At 49.3% G+C, this 22903-nt stretch overlaps 1 protein-coding gene across 1 annotated transcript; it reads right to left on the reverse strand.

Moving 5' to 3' along the window:
• Positions 1 to 4813: 4813 nt before the first annotated feature.
• On the reverse strand, positions 4814 to 21406 carry GABRQ (gamma-aminobutyric acid type A receptor subunit theta). Its single transcript, XM_032845267.1, has 10 exons — positions 21258 to 21406; positions 19163 to 19251; positions 12979 to 13046; positions 11104 to 11324; positions 9506 to 9588; positions 8889 to 9026; positions 8221 to 8373; positions 6424 to 6674; positions 5167 to 5623; positions 4814 to 5103 (listed from the first exon to the last, which is right to left on the reverse strand). Exons 1-10 carry the CDS (start codon positions 21404 to 21406, stop codon positions 4820 to 4822), a joined length of 1893 nt encoding a protein of 630 aa, XP_032701158.1. The 3' UTR covers positions 4814 to 4819.
• Between the last annotated feature and the right edge of the window lie 1497 nt (positions 21407 to 22903).

Genomic DNA, 22903 nt, shown 5'->3' on the forward strand with positions numbered 1-22903 from the left:
GGCTTGTGTGAAAGTGTAAACTAATATCAACTGTACATTACTATTTCCATTCTGCTTGAAAACCATGGATTCAAATATCTTAGGGTATGAGCAGGTCAGTGTGCAAAGGCTTGGGGAGGTAAAGGTGAAGAACAGTGGAAGCCGGAGGCTTCCCGGGCCTGGAAGGAACTCCTTTCCAATCGGACAGAGAGGAAACACAACAACCCATAAGTATAATTGCCACTACATGTATTTATTTTCGCCTTTTGACTATTTACAAACCTTTATTTCAGCATACTTTTCAGAAGCATAATTTTATGTTTCTTCATGTTTTCCTTCTTTGAAGTCTGGACTGGTCAAGGTCTTTTTCATGCAAAAATGTACATTTAATTAGGACAAAGAGGGAATTGGGTCTTCGGGGGGATCTCTGCTGTTCTGTACCCTTCTGCAGGTCAGGCCAGTAAGACACATGGGTCTCAGTCCTCCTCCTCTCCTGGTTTCCTTGAAGACCTCCATGTTTGTGGTTTTACTGTAGTTCATCTGCTTTAGATTGGCACTGCCTCGCCTATCTGAAGAACTCTCTGGCACTGCCCAAAGTCAGGCACCACAGCCAGTTTCACTACACTCAGGCTCCTTCAGTTCTGCTGATGACTCCTGACCCCAGGGATACAGTACGGCAAGATAGAGTGGGTGCAAAGTCTCACACACGTTGAATTAACAGAGGTGACCCTGACCAACTGGGGCTATTTTATAATTGAAATATATCAGAGAGACACTGTAACACCCCCCCTCCCCTACCCTGAAAACCCAACACTGATAATAGAGATTTCATATTGATCACAGGACACTACACAACAAACACAAACACAATGCACTTTCAATAGAACAAGTCACGATTTCCTTGGATGCTCAACACCATGGCAAGATACCATGCAGGTTGATAGCTTAGCAAATGCATTCATTAGTTAATAGCTCAAAGGGTTAGTTCTTTAATGTACAGAAGAAACCTCATTAGGAATGGCCACAGTCTCAGCAAAGCTCTGTTCTAAATATGCAAAGACATTACAGCCTTGCTATTAACAAGATGACACAGATTGTAAGAATACATTTTATAAGCTCCAGTAAGACCCAACAGATCATCTGTTCTCTCTGCAAAGGCACATGTCCTTACAATAAGGTAGTGGTGGTGAAGGAATTCTAGGGGCAAAGTTAATGGGATAGCCCATGTGAGAAAGAGGAAAGATAGGTAGAAAACTGAAGTGGGGGTTGCTCCATCCCAGACTCAACAAGACCTTTCCTTCTGCCGGAGCTCCAAACTATCTCGCCCCCAAGCACCCTCTGATTGGCTGGGGCTGAGAAAGGCTCTGCACTTCCGGAGTTACTTGGTGTGAGGTGAGGAGTGGGGCGGGATGTAGGCAGCTGGCTGAGGATAGGGTCAACAACGACGCTGATGACAGAACACACACGGAACACAACAAGGGGAGATCTGGCAATTTTCAGGCTAAAATGACCCAGTCCATGACAAACTCAGAAGGTTCAAATTTCTGCAAAGGTGTCATTGCCAAACCTCCACCTCACCTTGACACATAACCTCACACAGTATGAGTTGCAGTTGAGTTCAACTGTTTTCATTGCAGCACTTGAGGGCAAGATGTTCTTTTTAAGGTATAAATATTTTTATCTAGCTACATGGATCTACAGAGATATTTACAACTGGCCTCTCTGCCTCTCTTCTGGGCTTGAAGCCTTCCCGTGCATTGCCGTGAGACACATCTTCAAACCTACTTTGCAGTCCCCACGGCTCCAATCTCTCTGTATGACATCACCCCAAATAAACCACTCATTTCCCACAGGGCTCAAAGGCCCTCCAGGGTTCTGGAAACCCATATCCCAATAAATCATCCAAAGCTTTTCTCCGGGAAGCAAGTCTTCCAATAGCCATGATGGGAGCCTCAGATGTGGGGTCATTTCTCTTCTCCCAACCTGGATCTTTCTGTGAGAGGTTTCCAAAAAGAGATCTTAGATACTCCAGTGGCAACTTTTTTATTTTTAGCTGTTTTTTGAGTGTTTGTGTGTGTGTGTGTGTGTGCATGCACATGAATATGAGGGTAATCGTGTGTGATTGTACATGTGAATATATATGTGAGTGACTGTGAGTGTGTACATGTTTGTGTATACCTCTGTTTGGTGCTGAGGGTGACTGCCCACATGTCTTTACGTGTATGTGTGAGTGCGTAGGTGTCTGTGGGTGTGTATGTGCAGGAGGCTGTATTTGTATTCTGTGTGTATAGAAAAGAAGAGAGCTGTCAAACTGGGCTGATCTAGGTAGTCAGCCCCTGGGGCTCCTTTGCACCTCTCTCCTTGGTCAATCCTCTCACCCCTCTGATGCTATCTTTCTGTGGACTTCAAATCCAAGGCCGTCCCAAGATGCAGGATGGGTTACTACAGTGCTCCTGGCCCCCAAAGGGCCCAGCCCTACTGTCCATGCCTGCAGCCCTCTCCCAGGCACCTTTAGCTCTCAGCTTCCAGTGCTGCAGTGGATACCGTGGGCGATTTCCTCACATTAACCACCTGCCTCTGGCGGCCTTCAGCCCCGGTATGTGTCGGGCTTACAATGTGATTGCAAGAAGGGGTTGAGTTCTCAAGGCTATATACAAGTCCCTCTCCAGTTCTTTAGCTTTCCCCACCCATTATCTACATCATATACCTGTCCTTAATGCATCTTCAAGGCACTGCTCCCCCCACCCAAACCCTGCCTTTGTTACTCAAATCTGTCATTTCGGGACAAAGCAACATGCTCTGCACTCCTAGCTTATCCCCTGTTCAAGCGCTTCCTATCTCAAAGCACTAAATTGTCACTTTCTGGGACCACCTTCCCTTCTCCTGTGTCTTCTGTCCAGGAGACAGCACAGATGGGTGGAGAGAGGAGGAGAGGAGTGGATGGGGACCGGGAGACACTGCTCCCTGGAACAGGAAGTTGGAAAGAAACAGTCAGTTAACCAGCCCGGCCAAATACGCACCCCCCACTAATGTGGGAACAGGCCAAAGGCATTTGGATGGTTCTAGAAGAGCCACCAACATGAAATACATATGCTTTTGGGTGATTTTCCTTTCACACTCATTCGAATCATGCTTTCATACACACACAGCATATACCCATGTGCGTCCACTCAAGCACACACACTCTTCCATAGGGGTTGTTATATATACACTCTTATACACACCGATAGAGATTTACATTACTATACATAGAACTGTACAGCTTCTCAAATGGGTGTATGTACATACAGAATTACTGTGACGCACACATGCACTCAGCTATACACAGAAACACAAACACGGACACACAGTTAGAAGGGTAGGTGGCTGAGGGGCTGCAGGAGAGGCTGCCTAGGCAGGAAGGAGAAACACAGGCTGAGTGCTCGGCAAGTCTTGTTCCCCCATGGCCTCCATTAACGAGGTGGAGCTGCTAGGAAAGGGAGCGCAGGCTACTTTCTATTTCCCTTAGTGGCCCCCCGAGTGGGCAGTACCCATGTTTCATGTGCTTGGTTCACACTCACTGGCCGGTCATGGGCCACTTCCTGCAGAGATGTTCCACGTGCTATAGAATAAGGTCTGGTGCCTAGCAAATTAGCTAACCTGATGGAGCGCCCCCATTTGTAAAGAGGGGAGGAGAAAGGGGAGCACTTCAGTTGAGAGAGTTAAGAGGATAAGGAGAAAGAAGAACAAGTGGCGTGGCTCTACCACTTACTACCCTACTACCTCTACCACTTACCATCCTTAAGCATGAGACATAAGCTTCATCTTTTCCCCTTGGAAGAGTGGGGACAATGTGTTTTGCCTTCCCTGGCTCACTGGGCTCCTGTGAGGCCGTGACAATATGATGGGTCGGTGAGCTTGTTGACATCTGCTATGCACTAGACACACAGGATTACTACAGAGATTCACAACAATTGTTCGTCTGCTGTTCTAGACCAGGGAATGAAACAGCAAGTCGGAATTTCCCGACCCTAGTCTTCTTTCAGCAAGTGTTTGCTCTGGGACTAGTGATCAAGTCAGCATCTGACCTGGACAGACGTACCCAGTCCCCAGTCTGTATTATCAAACATCGTCAAGCAGAAATATAGACAAGAGAAGTCCTAGTCCCTCCAGAGATGCCAGTTCAATCTGGGAATCTCCAACTTGACCTCATCACCCCCTGCAAGCTCCTGCTGGAAACATGATCTCTCACTTTGACATCTCACTCAGTGGGGAAGAGGCACTTTCAGATCTCCCCAAGTTACCTAGAGCCAGCCCCCTGCACTTTCACATGATGGCTAGTGCTCCCCCTGTGCACCCCTGCTCAACCTAGCTTGACTTTCTCTGGTGAAACCTTAATCAGGGGGTGAGCAAGGACTCAATTCCTAGGAGGGGGAAAAATAGAAGAAAAAAAGTAATGTAAAAGGAAATTCAACACATCATGGGGCCGGGGGTGGGGGAGGCAGAAAAATGCCCAGAAATGTTTATGCATAGGGCTTGGATCCTTCCTCTGTCTCCCATCCTGGCTTTGTCCTCCAAGCATTTCCAGAGGCTTTTCTGTGCTTCACAGCTGTTAGGAGTCTTTGAAAAGGTGATATAGTCCTCTAGCAGAAAAGGAAAATCAGTGTGCTGCGATAACTCCAGCTCCTCCTCAGTCCCTTTCCTTCCAGCTAGAACACATCCTTTTCAACTACTTCCCACCTCATGTTTATAAAGAGAAGGGCGGAACTGATTCAACTGTCCAAATAATCACAAAATAAAGTGAACCAAGAAAAGAAGGCAAAATGGAATCAGGAGGAACCTTGAAAGGGGCACTATGGGACTAATAGATATGATATGCCCAGTAGACAATGTTGAACACCACAAAGGCAAGAGGGAAGAGGATCCGGGACCACTTGTCGACCTGAGGGACATAGTCAGGGTCAAAGAGCTTGGAGGAGAACACTTCGCTGAAGGAGCACCTAGGACTTGGGGGGCGACTGTCATCAGACTCTGAGTTACTGTCCTTATCTTGGTCAAAGCCTGGGAACCCATCAACATTAAGGCTCCAGGTACTATCAAGATCACGCCTAAGTTGCTTCTCAAGGTCAAGGTAGCCGCTCTCAACTCTGATGTCATCAGGCAAGCTACGGATCTCCTCAAGGTTGCTACGGATCTCCTCAAGGTTGCTACGGATCTCCTCAAGGCTGTAGCTTGCTTCCTGCACACACCTGTGGCCATAGACAAGCAGATGCCTCCCCCTAGGGCCATGGCCATGACTTTCATCCAAGCTCAAGTTCTCTTTGGGATCTTCTGGGTCACGGGTATCAGCATGGCCGTGGGTGTCAGCACGGTTGTGGATTTCAGGACAAATAACACCGTCATCAGTCTCAGAACCACTAAAGTGAAAGCCATAGCTGTGCAGGGCCTGCTCTGAGGTGGAGGGGAGATCACTCAGGCTTTCCCTAGAGCCCGTCCAGGCCTGCTCCGAGAGAGAAGAAAGTGAGCTAAGGCTTTCTGAGGTGGCCAATGGGGCCTGCCCTGGGATGGAGATCAAAGAGCTGAGGCTTTCTAGGCTTGCCAGGCAGGCCTGCACTGGTCTGGAGGAAAGAGAGCCACTTTCGTCTTCTATGCTAATCTGGTCACCCTTCAGGGAGATGGTAGATAGACTTCTGACTTCGGGAGGGTCATATCCTACATGAATAAGCACCGGTGGTGGGGAGGGAGGAAGAGGGAGAGGGCTTTCCTCGTCAGCATTCGCAATGTGACTGGTGATCTTTTCCACTGACAGAATCATCTCTTCCCGGCATCTCCGGCGCGCAAAAGGCTGAGGAACAGGACCAAGAGGCTGTTAGCATGTAAGACACACCCGGGGGGGCTGCCCAGCCCGTGTCTCCCTGGGGCAGCTGCTCTCTCTGCAATGCTATGTGGTGCAAGGAGCCAAGCCTCCTCAGGCAGGTGTGGCTGGGCTTCCTGTGAAGGAAGCGGGTGCCGCAGGGAGGTATCGTAAGGCCAGCGGGCGACAAAAGGCTCAGCATGGCTTTGGGAATTGAAAGAGCAAAGGAAGGAGGGGTAGGCCGGCTCCTCTGGCGTCTTTCTCTTCCTTTCAGCCTCCCTGTGCTCCTCTTCCCTCTGTTCCATCACCTGCCCTTGAAAGTATGCTAAGTGGACTGGATTTGAAGTCAAAGAGTCTGGGAAGATCTAGTTCTGCCACTTACTGCTCTGTGACCTTGCGACAATGATTTGACCTATAAAGGAGTGACAATAAAGTGTTCTATTTCTTTGTTATCTGATGTGTGTGTGTGTGTGTGTGTGTGTGTGTGTGAGTGTGTGCCGTGTGAGGATTAAGGAACTACAAGATGCGAAAGGGTCAGGGGCTAAGCTTAGGCTTAAGAAGGTGCCTAATCCCTAATCAGGGAAAGCTGACTGTTGGTCAGAGAGCCAAACCTGCAGCATCACTTCCTGGTAGCGGTAGCGGGCCATGACTCTTCGGGCTCTCCTGTGTCGCCTTTGGTTGCGCCTGGATCCTCCTCGGCTGTAGAAAAGATAGTTGATGGAGACATACTCCAGCAAGGACAGGAACACGAAGAAGAAGCATACGACCATATAGATGTCGATGGCCTTAATACAGGCCACTTGGGGGAGTTTATCCCGCAGATGTGAGTTGATGGCGTTCAGGATGAGCATCGACGTCAGACCTATAAAGAACATGGCACAGGGTTAGCCACCTCAGGTGGCTGAAGCTCTTGGCAAGCCATTGGGCCCATATCCTACAGGAAGGGAGCAGCCATCCTCTCTGGGGTTGGGAGAGCCCGCAGCCAAAGGCCTTCAGCTCTCTAGGCCTGGGGACTTTGCTCAAGTGCTCTCTTTGCTCTTTCTCCCCAGCTTTACACCCAGACTGTGCTTGGATGATTCTGTGATTTTTCTCATTGCACTTAGGATCAAGTCCAAAGTCTCCAGCCATGGTTTCACAGCGACTTACACCTCCAGGCTCTTGTGCCTTCCAGAGCATAGGCTTTCTTTTAGATCATGTCCCTCAGAAAGGTCTGTGAGTCCTTAAAATATTACACAAATATCAAAGGTTTAGTCCAACATGTGCTCCTAAAGGACTCTGCCCCATAGATGGTGAAGAAAAAAACAGACCTGCTTGTGGGGCCCACTGGGACCAGATAAACTTGGGAGCTGATTCCGTAGGCAACACCCTGGTACTGTTCGAAACCTCTGGTTCTCCCCATTGCTTGGACATGACTTTTTAACTGCTTAAACTCGAACTGCAAGGTCTTTCCAAGTCACCCCTCCTCTCTCTCTGCAACTCCCCTATATCCCCACAGCTCCTACCCCAGGCACGCTGTGACTCAGTTCCCATTTAGGGCCCCTGTGTCTTTTTTTTTTTTAAGATTTTTATTTATTCATTTGAAAGAGGCACAGCGAGAGAGGGGACACAAGCAGGGGGAGTGGGAGAGGGAGAAGCAGGCTCCCCGCTGAGCAGGGAGCCCGATGCGGGGCTCGATCCCAGGACCGTGGGATCATGACCTGAACCGAAGGCAGATGCTTAATGACTGAGCCACCCAGGTGCCCCCCACTGTGTCTTTTTTTTTTAAGATTTTATTTGTTTATTTGACAGACAGAGATCACAAGTAGACAGAGAGGCAGAGAAAGGAGGAAGCAGGCTCCCCACCAAGCAGACCACTGTGTCTTTTAATAGCAATTTCATGTTTTAGTGAATGACAAGTCTTATGCCTCTGCTTCCTACAAGTCTTGAAAACCCAGTCTGAGCAAGACTTTTGAGGTGCAGTTTTAGCCAACAAGATCTGGGTCATTTCCTCCTTCGGCATCTCACAGTATCTATCCCAGCATTCCACTAGATTACTCATTGAGGGTTGGGACTCCTCTGGAAGTCCTACTGCCATTTTGATGGGCATTTTGATGGGCATTTTGATATGTTGCTTAATCAAAGTTTGCTGTATTCCATTTCTGATCTAAATTTGTCCCTTGTCCATTCACGTATCCAGCAAATAATGCATTCTAATGCTTTGGATCTGACATACCAAGATCCCAGGCCTGATGTTTTTTTTTTTTTCTCCACACTTGTCTGTAATATCAGTCTCTCTGCTGGGCTAAGCCCCTGGACAAATGCTTCCTTGCCTGCGCAGTCACATACCCCCTCAAGTATTCCTCTCTTACTCCTGACTTTTTCTGAGCAAGATGATCCAGGTTGCTCCCTGGGACGAGGAGAGGACCTACCAACTGTCACCCTGGCTGCAGAAGATTCATAGTTCATCCAAAACGATATCCAAGAGACAACAGTGGTGAGAACGGTAGGCCAATAGATCTGCACAAGGTAGCTGGTGACTTCCCTCTGGACCAGGAACCTCAGTATCAGGCGCACATAGGAACCTGGCAAGGAGACACACTGGTGTTAGCGTCGTAGGGCTGAGGGGATTTTCAGGGTGAAGTACCGGATAGAGGAGGGGAAGCCCCTAATATTCCAGCCCGGGCAGCCTGCCAATCTGACCCTATTTGCCACCTTAAGGCCAGTGACAGTGGCATGTCTGTAGGCCCATATGGCATGGCTGATTTGTTTTCTCCTCCTTCCTTCTTGACTTGTTTCATGTCAACTGGAGTTTTGAAATAGGAGATACAGGGAATATTTCGAAGTGACAAACAGAGGGAGGGGGAGAGGCTGGCTCAAGAGAGGAAGAGCTTGAACGTTTTACACCTGTAGAGCATCAAGGTTGGGCAAGGGCTTCCACACCCATTTTCTCACTTGAAGGGGGTTTTGGAAGGTGTCTAGAGCCGGAAGGAAATAGGAGAGAAGGCAGCAGAGCGCGTAGAGGTCAAAGGCAGACAGGTGTCCAGGAGTGTTCCAGGGTACAAAAGAGAGAAGGAATGGGAGAGAAGATCAGACCCACCTGTGTAGAAAACCACCTCTTCGCTGGACATCGTCTTTCCCAGGAAGCTGAACTGAGGAATGTGCAGCTGCTCAGTGCCCCGGACGGCATCGCCATCGCCTTCCCAGTACAACACAATGTCTTCAACCGTGTAGCCATCTGGGAGAGGGCAAGAAATAGAGTCAGTCTGAGAAAGCAGGCATAGGCAGATTCCACCGCAGCGCAGGCTGTGGAAACCAAAGGATGGTCAGAGCCTGCACTTTGGGGACACCTTTGAGGTTTTCTGAGTCTGAACACAAAGGAGGGGGGCACTTGGCAAGGGACTTCTCCCTTTGGGAGTTTCTTGGCCAGGAAAGAAAACAGCAAACAGATGTGTTCCTATCCGCTGGCTTGTACATGGTTTCCCAACAGCAGCTGTAATTTCTCCGTGGGACTGACTATTCACACGTGAAAGGCCACCTTCTCCCAGATGCTTCGTGTATACTTCTGTCTGTCTGTTCATCTGTCGAAGACAGAGAGAATGCGGAGGGAGGGAGTAGGGGAGACAACGCCCTCCCTGTCACTGTCCACTCTGCCTTTGGTTTCTGGAGGACAGTAACTTCAAGCAGAAAAGGAGGGGCCTTGGAAGATAGACGTACAGCTCTCCACTGCCAGCTTGCAGGTCTGCTTGTCCAGAGGGAATTTTTGCAGATCCAGGGAACAAGCTGCCGTGGTGGTAAGTCTGCAGAGGAAAAGCAAAAGGAAGGGAAAGGTGAGTCAAGCCTGGGAAAGCCGCCATTCCTGAGGAAACTGAGAGATACTCCAGGGACTGCCCCACCTAACACACTCCCGAATGCTTACGCTAGAGCTGGGTCCTCCTTTCCTCCCTCCCTCATGTTTTTCTTTCCCTCTTTTTCCTCTTCCTTTCCTTCCTCCTAGAGGAAAGCTGGGTCACAGCTGTGTAGGCGGAGAGAGGGAATGTGTATGTGACAGAGACACCAAGAGGTCTGAAAGGAAACCTCAGGGCAGCAGGATGGGAAGGGCCCTCGAGGAGACTGGACAGAGAGACAGAAAGCGGCCTTCCTTGCTGAAGAAAGAGCAAGGCTGTCAACAGGAAACGGCGCTGCCCTGAAGCCGCTGAGCTGCCCGGTGCAACGGGGAGTGCCCGTACGTGGTGTGCGGGCATGGATGCGAGCTGTAACTCAGGCCCGACTTTGGCTGTGGGGGCTGCTCTGCAGCGCTCTCGCCTCTGCGCACACAGGCCACCGGGGCTGTGCAAAATGACAGCACTAGGGGTAAGGGGGTAGGAGCTATTCGCATATCTTAGGCGGGCTGTGGAGTGTTGGGCGGGGGCTTCAAGTTGCCACGTGGTGTGTCTGCGAGAAGAATCTGAGGAAGGACCTTGGAGGAGCCGCAGAAGTGGCAGAAGGGAGATCGGGCCCAGTCCTTTTCAACCCTTGAGGTCATTTCCATTTTGTACAGTGGGTAGAGTGTGTGCGTGCATGCGTGTGTCCGTGACCCTTCCATGGATCCTCCATGCAGCTTTGTTGTTTTTTCACTCTAGCACCTTGGACCGCGGAGAAAGAAGAGAGAAATCAAGGGACGGAGCGGGAGCACCCCAGAGAAAGAGAGACTCAGAGATGGGTGCTGAGCCTTGGTGCAACTACCTCTTGCAGCAATTTTCTGAGCTGCACTTCTCTCTCACGCTTGTCTTAATGATAGTTTGTAAGCGATGATGCTGCGAGGGGAGCCCCAGGGACCCCATGCTGGGCTCTAACTAAGCCAGTGAGGATGTCCTGCTCGTGTGCCTCCTGTGTGTGTAGAGCCTTACTCGACAGACATACATTGCACACCCCGGGTCCCGGCCTGATGCAGATACGACCAACGACCGATGACCACTGCGTGGGCTTCGGCATTCATTTGTCTCCCTCCCTCGCGTCATGGAAGAGAAAAGAAACAAAGATACCTAACAGAATGTATGCCATGCCAAGGTGGAGGGAGAGTTCTTCGAATGGAGAAAATCAAGGAGGGTTTCTTGACAAAGATGGCACTGAAGTTAGGGACTGAAGGATGAGCAAGGTGTGTGGACAGGGTAGCCGAGGACAGCAGTGGAAAAGTCCGAAGGTTTCCCTTTGACTGCTAGGTAGGCTGAGTGAGGGGGCAGTTGCAAGACACCAACGGGCTCCTTAGTGTGTCCCTTATGTGCATTCATGGGCTACTCCGTGGGGAGAAGGAAGCCTGCCAGGGGAAAACTCACCGCATGCCATACCGCACTGTTCCATCTGGGTGGAGCTGAAACACGCGATTTTCCACAGTTATGTCATGCACAAAAGCATCCTTGCTATTTAGAAAGTAGCAGTCAGGGACCCACAACTTCTCCAGCATCCGATAGTCCAGGGTCAAGTTCAGGTTGGTCTCATGGTATGCTAAACGTGGATCTTTCCAGGTTTGATGAAAAAACATTGTGATCGTATAGTCCTGAGGAGAGAAAGGTAACTCCCAGTCGTAAATGAGGTTGTGCGGTTGTCCATCCTCAAAGTGTGTGTGCGCATGTGTGCGTGCAGGTGTACAAAACACACCCCAAATATAGATGAGTACTGGAGCATGAAAGAGTATTAAATGTGAAGAATAAACTGAGCTTCATGCAATTACAATCCGGGTTAAGAAATGAAATATTACCAACAACTTTCAAGTCTCAATGTATTTCTTCCAGAACATACTCTCCACACCTACCTCCCAGCAGTATCCATTATCTTAGGTTTTAATGACAATAGCTCTGTTGCTTTTGGTTAGCTTTATTGTCTATGTATGTATTTCTAGGAAACATACTGCCTACTTGGACCTATTTTTAAATTTTTCTTCCAAATGGAATCATACGTATGTATTCATAATTTGTTTCTTTCACTCAAAATTCTATTCGTGAGATTCCTTCGTGTTGATGTCTGTAATTAAAATTTGTTCAGTCGCACTGGAGAGAACATTCTCTCATGTGAATATATTATGTATTACACCAAAGTCAACATGAAATAAAAACAATGACATGAAAGTTCCACTCTACCCCCTTACCAAGGGCAAAGGAGAGTTCCCAGTGCTCCTGCCTGGCCAGCACTGCTACTGTCTGACGTTTGACTTTCGCCCATCTGGTACGTATGGAATGGATTCTTGCCCTGATCTTATTTTGCAGTTCAGTGATTAATAATAAAGTCAAACACACTTTCACATGTTCACTTGGTTTTCTTCACAAAAGTGAAGTTCCTGTTCAAATTCTCTAATCATTTTTCTATTGTTTTAAAAATATTCTTATTGGGACGCCTGGGTGGCTCAGTGGGTTAAGCGTCTGCCTTTGGCTCAGGTCATGATCCCAGGGTCCTAGGATGGAGCCCTGCATCGGGCTGCCTGCTCAGCGGGGAGTCTGCTTCTCCTTCTGCCTGCTGGTCCCCTGCTCATGTTCTCTCTCTCTCTGATAGATAAACAAACAAACAAACAAACAAACAAACAAACATTTTCGATAGCACTTCTTTGTGTTGCATGTATCTCAGTCCACTCTGACTTACCCTTTTACAGTTGTTATACTGGTTTTATTTGTCTGTTTTGCTAAACAGAGGTTCTAGAAGTTTTGGCTACGTAGAATTTTTAAAAAGATTTTATTTATTTATTAGAGGGATCGAGAGAGAGAGAGGTGGGGAGGGGCAGAGCGAGAGGGACAAGCAGATTCAGCAGGGAGCCTGCGGTGGGGCTCCCTCCCAGGACCCCGAGGTCATGACCTGAGCCGAAGACAGATATTTAACCGACTGAACCACCCAAGAGTCCCTATAGAGAATTTTAATAAAGTTGAAATTATTTATTTTTATGGCTTCTGTTTTTGATGACTTTTTAAAGAAGTCTTACCACAAAGGCACAAAGACAGGATTCCGTATTCTCTTTTAAAACCTTCATGAGCCTTTGACCTTTAGGTCTATAACTCATTTGGATTGATTTATTTTTTCGTTGCACGTGGCTGTAGTTTCCAAAACCTACTAAGTTCGTTTATGTGGCTCTGCTGCAAGTCAGGACAGTTGGAGTTGGCTTATGGGTCTGCTCCTTGCCACATGTTCCCTGCTCCCAGGCCCATGGCTGAAGCTGGCATACTTACCATAGTCATTTCTGAGATCTGCTCAATACTGGAGACATACATAGATATTCCCACGGGCACAGGGGCACCTGCAACACAGGAAGACACTATTACATGCAAGGTATGATAAAGTATGGACTCAGGAGCCAGACTGCCTGGGTTTGGACCCCATTTTGACACTTACTAGCTGTGTGACCTTGAATAAGTTACCTAGCCTCCATAGTGTTTTCCAGAATGGCTGAGCTTCCTCAGAAGGTTACAGATAGAGCTACCCCATGATCCAGTAATGGCACTATTCCATATTTACCCAGAATACCAAAATACTAATTTGAAGGGACACATGCACCTTGATATTGATATTTATATAGCAGCATTATCTATAGTAGCCAAACTATGGGAACAGCCCAAGTGTCTATCGACTGATGAATGGATGCAGAAGATGTGATGGCATATTACCCAGCCACGAACAAGAACGAAATCTTGCCATTTGCAATGACACGGATGGAACGAGAGGGTATTACGCTAACCAGAATAAGTCAGAGAAAGACAAATACCACAGGATTTCACTCATATGTGGAATTGAAGAAGCAAAACAATGCAAGTGGAGGGGGTAGGGAAGAGAGGCAAACCAAGAAACACTCGTAACTCTAGAGAACGAACTGACGGTCACCGGAGGCGAGGGGTGGGGGATGGGTGAGACAAGCGATGGGGATTAAGGAGAACACTTGTGATGAGAGCTGGGTGGTGTACGGAATTGCTCAGTAAGTTCACTGCACACCTGAAACTCTTATGACAGTGTACATTAGCTAACTGGAATTTAAATAAACATTACAAAAGTTACCCAACCTGACTGAGCCTAAGTTTCTTCATGGGTAAAATCAGAATAAGGACAGCACTGATCTCATGATAAATGCAGGCCAATAACTTAGAGCAGGGCCTGGCCCATGACATGATGAAAGGAAGGGGTCCGGGTGAAATAAAGAGAAAATAAGGGGATGAAGCACTCTTTTTCTAAATGATTTTGTGATTAAAAACTCAAGAGCAATGAGCTCAAAAAACAAGAGCTACTATTTGTGCAGGAGCATACTCGCGTGAGTGCACGTGAGTATGTCCATCTGTGAGCTAGTATGCGTCTTTGTGTGAATGAATGTGTGTATTGTGTACATGAGGGTATGTGAGTATATTCACATGCACAAGTGAATGTGATTGTGTTCACGTGCACGCGAATGTGTCAGTGTGCACATGAGAGTAGGTATGTCTGTGTGTGAGAATGCATGAGCACGTCTGTGTGCTTGTGTTGCATGGGAGTGAATGTGTGTGTTCAGATGCAAACAGACATGTGTGTTCGTGTGCAACTTTGAGTGAGTGTGTAAGCACAGGCAAGCATGTAGGCGGGTTGGTGTGTGGAAGTAAGTGTATGAACGTGTTCATGTGCAAGTGAATGTGTGAGCATGTATGTATTTGTGAGTTTGTGTGTGTGAGCAAATTTGTATGTGAGCATGTTAACAGGAGCATATTCATATGTGTGTGAGTGAACTGGTGTTTCATGTATGTGAGCATGTTTGTGTGGGAGTAGATGTGATTCCTATTTCCCTGTGCATGTACTTGTAAGCATGTCCACATGCGAGTGAATGCACTTTCATGTTTGTGCGTTGAAGATGCTTTTACATGAGTGTATGTATGTTTGTGTACTGAGTGGATGTGTCTGTGTGTCCATGTGTATGAGCATATTCATGTGTAAGTCTGTGTGTGAGCATGTTAAGTGCATGTGTGAGGGAATGTGTAAATGAAAGTGTGTGAGTGAATGTCTGGGAACGCAAGTGGAAGTGTGAGTTTGTGACTTACGGTCAGTGCGAGTGAGCGTGTTCATCACGTGAATACACGAAAGTTTGCTTGTGTGACCCTACCTGTACGTATGCAAGTTATAAATGTGATTAGTGATCATGCTTACATACTCACACTCACCACACTTACATATGTGGGTGTCTGAGTGTATTTGTACACCTGAAACAAAGGTGTAAGCACCTTTCTGTGCTTGAGTGGATGCGTGAGCATGTTTGTGTGTGATTAAACATGAGTGTACATGGGTGTGTTTGTGTGTAATTGAATGTGTGACCATGCCAAGGTACAAGTGGATGCACGAGCACATTCATGTATGTTAATGTGTCCTGTGCAGGTATGAGGGAATATGTGAGCATGTTAATGTGTGAGTGTGTTTGTGCACGTGGATGTGTATGTGTGTTAATGTGTGAGCCAGTTCGTGCGTGGGCATGTTTCTGTGAACGGCTAAACAGGTGGACATGCTTGTGTGAGCTCCTACCTAAACAGCATTAGCCTGTTTGCATGCAGTCACGTGAGCGTGCATGTATGAGATGTACAGTGACATCAGCATTTTTAGGCATGTGCGTAGATATGAATAATTGATATGTATGAGTGAATGTATGAACATATTAATATGTATGTTCATGTGTGCGGACATCCAAGCATGTGTGTGGATGTTTGTATGTATGTGAGTGAGCCTGGCAGTGTGTTTGCATATGTGAGCATGTCTGTGTGTGAGTATAAGTGAATGTGGGAGCAGAAGCATGTGAATATGTTAAAAGATTTCATTTATTTATTTGAGAGAGAGAGAGAGCGAGCACGAGTAGTGGGGCGGGGCAGAGGGACAAGCAGACTCCCCGCTGAGCAGGAAGCCTGATCCCAGGACTGTAAGATCATGACCTGAGCGGAAGTCAGACCCTTAGCTATCCGAGCCACCTGGGCACCCCTGTGCGTGAACACATTTTTGAGTGTGTTTGCGAGAACATGTTCACGTGTGTATGTGCATGCGTACGCATGTTCGTATGTACATAGATGTTTGAACATGTATAAATGTGTGAGTAGGGGCATGTGAGTGCAGGTAAGTGTGTATACTGAATTTATCAGTGAACGAACTTGTGAGGTGGTTCCTGTGAGGTGCACGTGTGAGGGTGTCTGTGTATGTTAATATGTGAGTGTCACTGAATGTATGTCTGTCTAAGTGTTTTTCTGTCTCCTGGCTTTCTTTTTTGGTCCTAGGTGTCAGCACTGCTCTCTCAAATGTTATAATGGATGTGAAAATATGTAGTAAACTATAAGGTGCTGTGGAAAAAATTTTTTTTGTTGTTTCCTATTGGCTGAAAGCTGTCTTCACCTAGCCCCACAGGTAAGACATCATTCTGTATGTACTGCGCCACAGCGCTGCTATGGGAACATGCGTGACCCTTGCAGTTTTAGCCTGCTGGCTTCCCTGCAGGCTGACAGTCCTGAAGTGGAGCTGTGAAGATGGAAAAGCGTTCTTCCTATCCCAGGGTTTCAAGCAGTGACAAGTGATCGGGATCAGCATATGAATGGCCACGGCGAAGTAAATGTGCCTCTCTCTGAGAGGCCATAGCCCAGACTCCAGCACTTCAGGCTACTGTGAATGATTCCGGCAATGCATGTGGTGATAGAGGTTTCTAGAAATGTAGTTCTTTATCATAGCCTTTAGAGGGTAGAAAGTGTGTTAAGCAGGCAACAAGCCCTAGAGGGGCCATGCAACCATCCCTGCCCCCGCCTCACTCTTGGGTCAGACTTTGTGCTACTCAGGTACAGTGGAGTCCTGGGGGACCCAAACCCTAAAGGGCCAGGACATAGCCTTGTCCAAGGGCCCTCAGTGGAAGGAGTATGTGGGAGCTGAAATGTAGCCCCCTTTTCCCTCACCAAGCCATGAGTCCTGGCCTGGGGATGTAGCCCGGAGGAAGGAGACCTGGGACTATTTTCCAATTTACCAATCTAGCGGGGACACCTTATGAGAGAGAGTTTAGCCGAGGTATCCTATGGAAGGGAACAAGAAATCTCCAGGGAAGTTGTCTAAATGCTATCTCTGGGGTGATGGCATCAGTCTCACATCCCATTGTTATCCCTCCTGATGGGCTCAGGAAGGCAGAAAGGGGTTAACCACTTCTTCCCTCTTAGAAATTTTGCTACCACAAGTCCTTTCTTCCTTAGCAGCCATTAGAGTACCAGAGGAAGAAGAGATAAATGAAGGAATGATGAGGCTGTCCCACTCATTCCTTCACTCTACGCCTGTGCCATGCCAGGTGCTGAACTAGGTGAAGTCCTCAAGGATCTGCCTTTGGCAACGCTGTGGGATCCCACTTCACTTGCCCAGAAAGAAGCAGCTGGCTCTTCCTCCTCCTGCTCTCAAGGAGCAATAAGGCTCCCACAGCCTCATTACTGACCCACCCAAACTGACCACAGTTAGGAGAAGCCTCTTTATGTGTTGTGTGTGTCCTTGAATCTCTATTTCACTTCAGACAGAGAGGAATTTGATTCTGTGTCCAGTGGGAGGCACTAAAGGGAGTCCTGGGTTACCCCAACACTGAACCCCCTGACCCAGTGTCCCATTGATTGGCATTCCGTGCCTCCCCCCGCCCACCGCCCAGCCCAGAGGACAGTTCTAGACGAGCATGTAGTGTTTTCTTCTCTCTAAATGCTAGAAGGTCCTGCACTGGCCCTGCTCTCCCACGTTCATGAGGACCCATCTTTTCTCATATGCCCCAGGTCTACAGGACCAGAAAGCTTAGTGTAATTTAGGAGGTTAGGCATCGGGTGCAAACAAATCCGAGTTAGCTCTGAAGATGGTGGTGAGGTGCCTTGGAGATGCCCTGGACCAGCCACACCTGATAATCCCCAGCGGCCGGTCCTTGCCTCTGCTCCCTCCCCCTGGCCCTGGATGCCTGCTGAGAAGGCAACCTGAAACGTTGGGAAGGGTGTGCTAGGTGCACTTGAATGGCTGTTGGTCAGCCTTTGTTGAGAAAGATGAAAATGAGGAAAGGAGAAAGTGGAGTAGCTACTCCCTTGACAGCCACCAGAGCTTGGTGCGGCAGTTCCAAAACCAGTGTGTGCCCTAGCCTCTGAATCCCCACACTGAAAGAGCCTTCCCTCCGCCCTCTCTACTCCAGCTCCCTAATGCCCAGCGCACACTCACCTTGGATCCCGGAGAGAGTTCCCCTCAGAGGGAGCAACACACAGCAAAGGCAAAACCAGTTAAGTGTCCCACTTCCAAAGCCTGGGGCTTTGGTTTTCCAGGGGCCTCTCCAGGCAAATCATAGCACCCCACACCGGTGGGCTACACTGTAGAGCTCACTGGCTGAGGGCCCTTCAGGGTGGAGGCACTGGGCATTCAAAAGACCTCTATTCATATGTACAAATGTGAATTCATTAACAAAGAGCATTCATTAACCCTTTAGAGTCGGGTGTCCAGTTCTACCACCAGCAGGAAGTGGAGTGCTTTCTCCAACTTAGCCACTCTGATTTTTAGTTCTTTCTGTTTCCTTTTCCTTTGAACCGAAATGGGACTAACTTCTACTTAGTAAACCCTCCCTTCCTTTTGTCTGTCCTTGGTCTAGGTTTCCCGGGTGGGTGGCCGCTGGGCCAAAGAATGCTACTCCTGTTCTGTGGGGTTGGAGCAGACTGCCTGTGCCTTAACGCTGTGTGACTGAGCCCAGATGGGCTTCCTGTGTCAGTGTCCTTGTCATTTCTCATCTCTGTGCTTGAGGTCTGAGTGCTAGGCTAAGGAGTTTGGATTATACTTGGCAGTTCAATAATGCCATCAAAAGTTCGTGAGGGGATCAGGCTGGATTTATAAAGATCACACTGGTGCAGTGTGTTAAATGAACTGAACTTGGTGGGAGCTGGAGGCTTTGGGAAGGGGTGGCAGAGGTGGAAGTGCCCAGGATGCCAGAGGGAAGAGTAAACTGGACGGAGAAGGCCATGCGGTTAGTTTTGAACAAGCTGAACTAGCTAATTACTTTGCAAGTGTCCAAGGTGCAAAGAAGGCGTGATCGAGTAGCCGAATGTGTCCTGCCACCCCCCATAGATGGAGCAGGAAATCTTGAGCCCATCCTGGGTTACTGCTTCTCCAGCCACGCCTGTTCTAAGGGAGGGGGCATAAGGGCCCCTTGCAAGAGAAGGCAGAGAAGTGGGAAATTGCTGGGGACAGAGCAAAAGGCCTGCGGGTTGGGGGCATGGAAGTGCTCTGAGGCAGCTTTTCCGCAGAGGTAGGAAGGCGGGGTCCGTAGAGGAAAAGCGTTGAGTCTGGCGAGTGCCACTGGTCAGCATCCAGAGTGGGGTTGTCTCGTTGCATCTGTCTCAGCTCTATTCCACCTAACACAAAGGATTCTCGTATCTCAATGTGGCTTACCTCCAAAATTTGGCCTCAGACGGACATCGTATTTCGACAGCACCCTGTCCAAAATCTTGCGAACCACAGGTTCATTTGCACAATTTTTGCTGAAACAGAGAAGTCATCAGTAAATGCCACATTACTTCTCAGGGAGCAAACAACAAAGAACACCCCAGGTGTCAACGTGCTGGAGCCTTCTTTCCTCCTGCACACATGCCGACATGTGTAGTCATACATGTACCCATCTCTCCCTGCTCCTCTCCCTCCCTACAATGAGTCAGCCAGAAGCACAGCGTGACGCACTCTTTTTCCCCTCCCCCTTCTGCTTTTATCCAGAGAATGGGGCACAAAGACTGGATACTTGTTACCAGGCAGGATTGGGGAGGGGGGGCATGAGGAGGGGAGACTGTAGGGGAAGTGGAGAGGGGAGGGAGTGGGCAGGTTCAAGGCCTGAGATAAATGTGTCACTTCAACCCCTTAAGAAGCTCCATCTTGCCATCAGCCTGGATGCAGCTTTCCAGGTTGCTGGGGGTCCTTCCAGGGGTACCCAATTGCCTCAGTGTCCCCGCCCCAAGCTGAGGCAGCCAATTTACATTCTCCAGCTCAGGTACATTCCCTACATAAGCTAGGACTGGGCATTTTGTTCTTACGTCTATGTAAATCTTGTGTTTATACAACTCTGCTTTTTAAGACTTGACAAAGGGCACATGCGGCAGAGAGAGCCTTGACCATGTAGCAGAGATTAAAGACCCCCACCCAATCAAACCGTTTTAGATTTTTGGAGCCCAAGGGCTGCCCTCAAAAAGACATGTATTCTGGGAACAAACATCTCTCTGGCTAAGCATATGCATCCAGCCTAGACGTGTTTTGGGTGAGCCCATGTAAGTGCACGCAGCTCAGCCCTGCAGAGAGCCTTCTAGAATTCTCTGAAGCTCATCCAATTCACCTAGACATTCAGTGGGGCTCTTTTCTCTAAAAGGGGTTTGCGAAGGAGAACAGGACCTGGGCTTCATTATGACTCTTAGGATCTTTGACGCATTGACCAGGGAATGAACATCGGTCCCTCCAAATCACAGTGTGTGTCTGTGTGTGTGTGTGTGAGAGAGAGAGAGAGACAGAGAGAGACAGAGAGAGAGAGTGAGTTAGTTCACTAGCGCAGTCTGGTATGTCGGGTGGAGGACATTGCAGGGCTGTCTGCTGGAACCTTGCCAGACTATATCCCCCCCTTTTTTCGGAATACATGTTCATTTCTGGTTTGTCATTTAAAAATTATTTCTAATCATCTTTAATGACAAAATTCTCTTTTGCATCATTCCAAAGTGTACACATGTATTATTCTCAAATTAAAACAACACATTCCCGCCTGTTTAGTACCACTCAATACCCATACGACAGCGCTCAGGATCCAGAGCTCCTGCAAATACACATTTTTGTATGATCTACATGTAAAGTCTGAGTGTTTGTTTAACATCTATTCAGATATTTGCAGATCCAAACTTGAAATCAAACACAGAAAAGAACCACTGAATCTTCAAATGTTTTCACAGGAGTAAGTACAAAAGCACAACATCTCAGGCCACACAGCTATACGGTTATGCAGCCACTGATCGCACTGTCTCGGCTCCGACGAGGTCGAGTCAATAATTTCTATCTGTGGCGTTCGAAACGGTCTCTCACCACACACACAAACATACGCACGCGCTTCAGGGAACAGACTAAAATCCTGACTCAAACAGGTGTCTCTATACTCTCTGTGTTTTGTGACTTGTGCATCACCCTGTGCCGCTACCACCCCAACCCCGCAGGTGCCAATGGATACGAGCGGGAAAACCTGCCCAGGGCACCGTCCTCCCCCCACCCCCGGGACTGCAGTTTGGGTACATGCGGTGCTCTATGAGGCGCCGCGCTAACAGGTGGGCTTTAGCACAGAGCTCTATTTCGATCGGCCACCCCCACTCCCACCCCGTCCCCCTCCAGGGACCGGCAGACAGGACCCAAGCGCCAGGGCTCAGCAAACCGGGTTCAAGTGACCCCAGCCCGCTCCGTCCAAGAGGCCCGAGACCGCCCGCGCGTCCCCGTCGCCGCCATGCCCAGGCTGGCGGTACCCGCTTACCAGTTGAAGAGGCTCAGGACGACTTCGGGCACGGTGGGGGAGAGCTCGAAGTGGAATTTTGGGGTAGGACTGGGGTCGTGGCCCTCCGCGAGCCAGGTCCTGATGAGTAGCAGGAGCACGGCGGCTCGCAGCATCCCTCTGATGCCCATGGCCACACAGCTCCGGGCTAGAAGGCGCGAGAGACGGCAGGGGGAAAGGGATGGGATGGAGGCAGAGTGCGGGGCGAGAGGGAGCTGGGGGGTCGCTGGGAGTCTCTAAAGAGCCACTAGCGAGGGTATGGGAAGCAGGGAACGCGGGAGCCGAGCTGGAGCCCAGAGCCCAGAGCCCAGGAGGAGCAGCCCCCCAGCAGCTCTGCCCGACGCAGCGGCCCCAGAGCGCGCCCGGCAGCAGCCAAGTGCGCTCCGTCTGCGACCGCTCCTGCCTGCGACTGGACTCCAAGCCCTGCGCCCGGCTGGCTCCGCCCACTCCGACGGCAGCGCTGACCGAACCAATCCCGCAGGGGCCGGGAGCCGCACAAAAAGGCGCGCGCTGCTGCCTCCGCCCGCAGCCGGCGCTCCCCGAGGCCCCCCGCCCCTTCAGGCCTCTGCAGTCCTACCCTGGCCAGCTTCAGACACTGGTAGGGGCGGTGCCGGGCCGCGCGCGGCGGTGGTGGGGGCGGGGGGAGAGTGAGGGCGGCAGGGCGGGGTTGGGGGGGCTGGGAGGGGAATCTGGCCGCCGGGGGCCGGGCACAAATCCACGCCTTTAGGCACCCAGTAGGTCCTCTTCTCCCTCTCTGCAAAAATGTGAAATCTGCGTTTCTCTTGGATTAGCGCGTGCCCAAGAGTTTGTTTGGGATTTTTGTTGTTTGGTTTTTGAGTTTTGCGGTGACTGGCGTGAGGTGATTTGAAAATGCCGGGGCGGAATCTACGTTCTGAAAGAGCTGGACGCGCATATCTGTCCGCTGCCCATCCCAAATCCCTGACCCACCAGTCTTCCTGCATGCCTTGCCTCTGGGTGGAGTGGTGGGGGATCACCGGGTGGGTTTTATGACAGAGCTCTGGCCACGCAGGAGTGACCCTCCATCAGGCTGGAAATTGGATGCAACACCCAAGGGTTTCTTAAAGACTTTAATTTCTCAGAGTGCTCTTGGCCCCAAGTTTAGGTCCCTAGGACAATGCTCAGGGAACTGGAAGGACTCTGCAATCGGGATCGCTGTGAGATCTCTGTCCCATAGCCAGGACATGCAGAGCTGAAGTGAGGGTCCAGGGCTCACACCTTGAAGGGGAAAGAAAGCATAGGGCTGCGTTTCAGGTGTTCAACTGAGTTAGCCTTTGAAGAGCCGTCCAAGGCAATGCTTTTGCATCCTGGCCCCATCGTGTGGAAAAGCCGGGCATTTTGGCTTGAGGGCTCTTCCCACGACCCTGACTCTGTCCTATGAAACAAAAGGATGTCAAAGGGTAAGGAAATTCCTCCACTCAATCCTCTCTGTCATTCCCATCTTTGATACATGACAAAACAAATTTAGAAAGGTGTCCCTTGAGCCCATGGGCCAGATGGGCAATCAGCAAACAGACCTCAGTCACTTTTACTAACACTGAATCTCCTAAGGCATGCCATTGAGAAGAGTCGCAATGAAAATGAAATTCAAGGTCACTTTTCTTAGCTAG

Source organism: Lontra canadensis, unplaced genomic scaffold (assembly GCF_010015895.1).
Source record: "Lontra canadensis isolate GAN:19392208 unplaced genomic scaffold, GSC_riverotter_1.0 scaffold161, whole genome shotgun sequence".
NCBI lineage: Eukaryota > Metazoa > Chordata > Mammalia > Carnivora > Mustelidae > Lontra > Lontra canadensis.

Coding starts and splice junctions, on each gene's coding strand:
- GABRQ (XM_032845267.1), bottom strand. CDS start 21,406: ATGGGCATCAGAGGGATGCTGCGAGCCGCCGTGCTCCTGCTACTCATC. Junction 13,047..19,162: donor TCTGAGGCCAAATTTTGGAG/GTAAGCCACATT, acceptor CCTGTGTTGCAG/GTGCCCCTGTGCCCGTGGGA. Junction 8,374..8,888: donor AGAGGTGGTTTTCTACACAG/GTGGGTCTGATC, acceptor TCTCCTTGCCAG/GTTCCTATGTGCGCCTGATA.